The 4,868-nt window shown below is 32.6% G+C and overlaps 1 protein-coding gene across 1 annotated transcript in view; it reads right to left on the bottom strand.

Moving 5' to 3' along the window:
• Positions 1 to 3,927: 3,927 nt before the first annotated feature.
• The window catches only part of LOC115210886 (beta-1,4-N-acetylgalactosaminyltransferase bre-4), a 969,826-nt gene continuing 968,885 nt past the window's right edge, over positions 3,928 to 4,868 (bottom strand). The window contains exon 5 of the mRNA XM_029779657.2: positions 3,928 to 4,138. Within this exon, the coding sequence (XP_029635517.2) occupies positions 3,997 to 4,138 (142 nt within the window). The 3' untranslated portion in view covers positions 3,928 to 3,996. The remainder of the gene's footprint in view (positions 4,139 to 4,868) is intronic.

The raw sequence follows: 4,868 nt of genomic DNA, 5'->3' as shown, positions 1-4,868 counted from the left end.
AAACAGGTATTCTACTTATACACACACACACACACACACACACACACACACACATGACATGTTGACTAATATTTATCATAACAACAATAAAAGAATGCATCAAGAGGACATGAAATATCCTCCAGAATAAAACTAGATTGCAATAGTATTTCATTTTAATTTCAAGACCATGCACTTGCATGCATTAATACACATTAAAGTAAATTCATATTATCTCCATGAGGATTTGCAGTCACCCTCACTCATGCACTCCCTCTCTCTTTCTCTTATGTACATACATACACAAAGTTAATGTTAACTGGGATTTCAAATTTCACTTAATTTACCCAACTTATTGTTCATAGTTTGTAAGCAAGAAAACCTATATTGTTTTTAATATTACATGGCTAAAAAAATATATATAATACTGAGTTTTTTTAAAATATCAAACTAGATGTGAAAGATTCTGCAGAAATAAGCAATCTTGTAGGCTTATATAGTTTAAAATTATTACATCAAAAATATCCACTTCTATCTGGTGAACATTATAGAAATGATAGAGCTAAACACACTCAGAAAGTAGGCAAATTCAGAAAAGAAGTCACGTTAATTTCATTGAAAAATTAGGTTTTAAAATAACAATTGAAACATGCAAAAACTAAAAATAATAGCTATCACATTAAACCTAGACAATTCAGTATTCTGTTCAACATAAAACCAATTGAATGAGTACATTAATAAACTAATCTAAACTCTGAAAGAAATTTATGAAAAACCTAGTCCATAGTATCTCATTCAAAATGTGCAAAATATCAACAAACAAAACGATTTTCGAAGAACTTTCGCATTATCATGATGAAGCTATAAAAAAGAAAAAAAATGAAACCTAATTTCACAGAAGAAATTAAAGAGAACAATATTGTAAGAAAACCACTCTAAACATAGAAACAGGAAAAGAAACTGAAGGTATAACCCACTCTATAAACTGCAAGTAAAAACTTCAATAGCTAAAACATTCTTTTTAACTATATTTAAGAATTAGCTGAAAACCACTATTGTTTTATGTTTTATACATTGGGCTATAAGGATACACACACACACACACACATATATATGGGTGTATGTGCATGTATGTATATGTATTTCTATGTGTGTATGTGCATTTATAATTTCATAATGTAAACATGTATGTATCTTTGAGCATCTGTAGATATGTATATTTATAATTTTGGATGCACATATTTACTTTTTTGTCTTTTACTGCATATTCACATTTTTTAATAATCTTACATTTGAATGTATTTATTTCTTTTTGAAAGTATAGATACATCTGTTTAAGAAATCCAGCTAATGAACTAATCAAACAGATTATGTAACAATGATGATAATAATAATAATAAATTCTACTATAGGCACAAGGCCTGCAATTTTGAAGTGAGAGGTTTAGATGATTACATAGACCCTAGTAATCCACTGGCACTTATTTTATCGATCCCAAAAGGATGAAAGGCAATGTGGATCTTGGAAGCATTTGAACTCAGAACCTAAAGATGAACAAAATGCTACCGGGCAAAATGATCACAGTTGAGAAGCCTTTATTCATAGATCAGCTCAACCCAGAGAAACCTGAAGCTAATAAAATTAGTGTTTGATAGATAGGATGCCAATTTCACAGGAAAAGGGCATTTTATGGCTCTTTTATGTCATTGGTGATCAAGGTGGATAAAATGCAAATTTGACTGATGGATCTGAAGATGGAGCCACTGGTTATTTAGAAAGTATCAAAAGTAGCAATGCAACTGTGTTTGTCATTTCTCTACCCCACCAACGCCAATGATTCTTTCTTTCCACAATGCTTAACTGTTACTGGTATATTGACCCCAGTGCTTAACTGGTTCTTGTTTTATCAACCCTGAAGGCAAGGTCGAGCTCACCCCCCCCCTAATAAAAAAGTGCACCTAACATAGCCACAAGGGCACAAATTTGGAGTCGGGTTTGGTGGAGTGGAGGAAGGGATTAGTTGATTAAATTAACTCTAGTACCTGACCGATATTTTCTTTCATCACCCTTGGAATAATGTAGGATAAAGAAGACTCAGAATGCAAAGAGTCATCCAATGCTTGAATGATTCTGCGAACCCACTGCTCTTTCTCTTATAATTTATATTGTTTCTTATAAAGAATTAAGATCAGATATTTGGGTTAGGAAGTTTAGTCAATTAAATCAATCCCTGTATTTTATCAACCCCAGAAAGATGTAAGGCAACATTGACATAAATGAGATCTGAACTAAGAATGCAAGTACCGTAAATAAACAACACATGGCATTTTGTCCAATATTTAAATGATTCTGTTAACCCATTACCCTTAATAATAATAATAATACTGGTTTCAAATTTTGGCAAAAGGCCAGCAATTTTTGAAGGTGATTAGTCAACATCATTAACCCCAGCACTTGGCTGGTATCTTATCTTATCAACTCTGGAGGGGAGAATACCAAAAATCAACCTCTGCAGAATTTGAATTCAGAATAGAAAGAACCAGAACAAATACAGCAAAATATTTTTCTCATGCTTTAACACTAGTTTGCCACCTTTTATAATGATAATGATGATAAGTCATAATATTGGCATAAGGCCAAAGATTTTCAGGGGAACAGATTATTCAATTAAGTCAATCCCAGTTCTTGACAGGAGTTCGTTTTTATCAACACCATAAAGGTGAAAAGTGAAGTTGGTTTCAGTGGGATATATAATATGATGCAATGAAATCCTGTAATCTTGAGGCCTGTTCTCTAATGATTCTGCTAATTTCTCACATTGGCACAAAACAAGAGATTTATGTGTGTGTATGAAAGAAAGGGAAGAGAGAGGTGGGAAGGGGTGACAGACACAGAGATACATAGATGGTTGTGTAGTTGAATTGAAACCCCACTTCCTCAGGAAATTACTAGTACTTATTTTATCACCTCCCCACCAACAGAGGGGTGAAAGGTAAAGTGAACCCTGGCAGGATTTGAAATACGAACACAGAGGAATGAAATTAACTGAAATACTGTTATGTTATTTGCAGCATCACACTACCATTTCTGCCCCTCCATCTCTTTCTCTTCTCATAGGAACCTTAACAACTTTTGACTAGACACAATGTCAATAAAAGCAGGATATAAGTCAATGGAATCAATTTTATTAATTTATTGTTAGTTATTTAATTGATAATAGAAGAACAAGACACACACCACACACACACACAGAAAAAAATAATATTATTAATAATAAAATAAATCTATCCTGATTGGAGATTTGAACTTGAAACAATATAGTACTGAAATATATATGATACATGATGAAGCATCTAACCCATTTCATTATTCCCCTTTTTTTTTCTTTTTTTCTTTACCTTTAGAACTATTTAGACCAAATCCACCACCAATTCTAATGAATGATAATAATAACAGGTATAACTCTAATGAATGATTATAACAAGAACAACAATACTGATATTATGATATAATAGTAAAACGTTCAAACCCAACACAAAATAGTTATCTGTGCATGTAAATATGTTCTGATAATCCATTTTTATGTTTCTTGTTTTTTTTTTTATTTTTATAATATTTTTTTTAGAAATATTAAAATAGTAAAATAAAAAAAGCACAAGAAAAATTATATGTATAAAACACAAGTGTATATGTGTGTGCATATATATATATATATATATATACATATATATATATATACATATATATATATACATAAAAACACGTGTATATGTATAAAACACACACGTGTATGTGTATATATACATAAAAACGTGTATATGTATTAAACACACACATGTATGTGTGTATGTATGTATATATATATATATATATATATATAAACACATATATGTGTTTGTGTGTGTATATATATATATTTATATGTATGTGTTTATTTGTGTGTGTGTGAAATAAACCAAATATTAACCCAAAATTTTGTCAGTTTCAAAAACTCTTTTTTTTTTTCAAGTTCGAAGATTATATCATCTTTGGAGCTGGTCCTATATCAACCATAAAATGTGTGAATAAAGCATCCTCATGAGAAAAGATAAGTTTGTATTTAACATTATTTAGTCCATCAAACTTAGCTCTTTTACGTCCAGTCCTCAAAAGTTTGCTCCTGCAAGACAAAAAAAAGAGGGAAAGATGAAAAAGTGTTGAAATACATAAAAGACAAAAAAAAAAGAAGACAATGAAGATATTTTTTACTGCCAAAAAAGAAACAAGGGTGATGGTGATGATGATGATGACAATGGGGAGAAGGATGATAACAATCTTAAAAAAGGCATCATAAAATGAGCAGACTCACTGACAAATAAACCAATAATATATATATGAACTAAGTTTTCTTACCAACTAAGTCTTATTTTGTATTTGTTTCAGTCCTTGGATTTGTAGCCATGCTGGGCTATGCTGGGCCATGTCAGGCCATATTGGACCATGCCAGGCCATGCTGGGCAATGTCAGGCCATGCTGGGCAATGTCAGGCCATGCTGGGCTATGCAGGGCCATGCCAGGTAATGCTGGGTCATGCCAGGCGATGCTGGACCATGTCAGGTGATGCTGGGCCATGTCAAGCCATGTCAAGACATGTTGGACTATGCTGGACCATGTCAAGCCATGCTAGGCCATGCTACGCTATGCCAGGCCATGCTGGGCTATGCTGGGCCATGCCAGGCCATGCTCTCTTTTACAACAGCACACCTGTGTTAGTCCTTTTTCTTGTTACCTCTTTATCTCTTTTGGCTGGGTAACCATGTACCTCCTCTACAGCAACACATCTTTTTCTACCTCTCTGTCTTTCAGATACACTCTAATTTATCACCATCTGACACAAGATCAAATTCTCT

This window comes from Octopus sinensis, linkage group LG4 (genome assembly GCF_006345805.1).
Source record: "Octopus sinensis linkage group LG4, ASM634580v1, whole genome shotgun sequence".
Classification (NCBI taxonomy): domain Eukaryota; kingdom Metazoa; phylum Mollusca; class Cephalopoda; order Octopoda; family Octopodidae; genus Octopus; species Octopus sinensis.
Note: the sequence above shows the minus strand (reverse complement) of the source record. Positions and strands in the feature narration are given on the sequence as shown.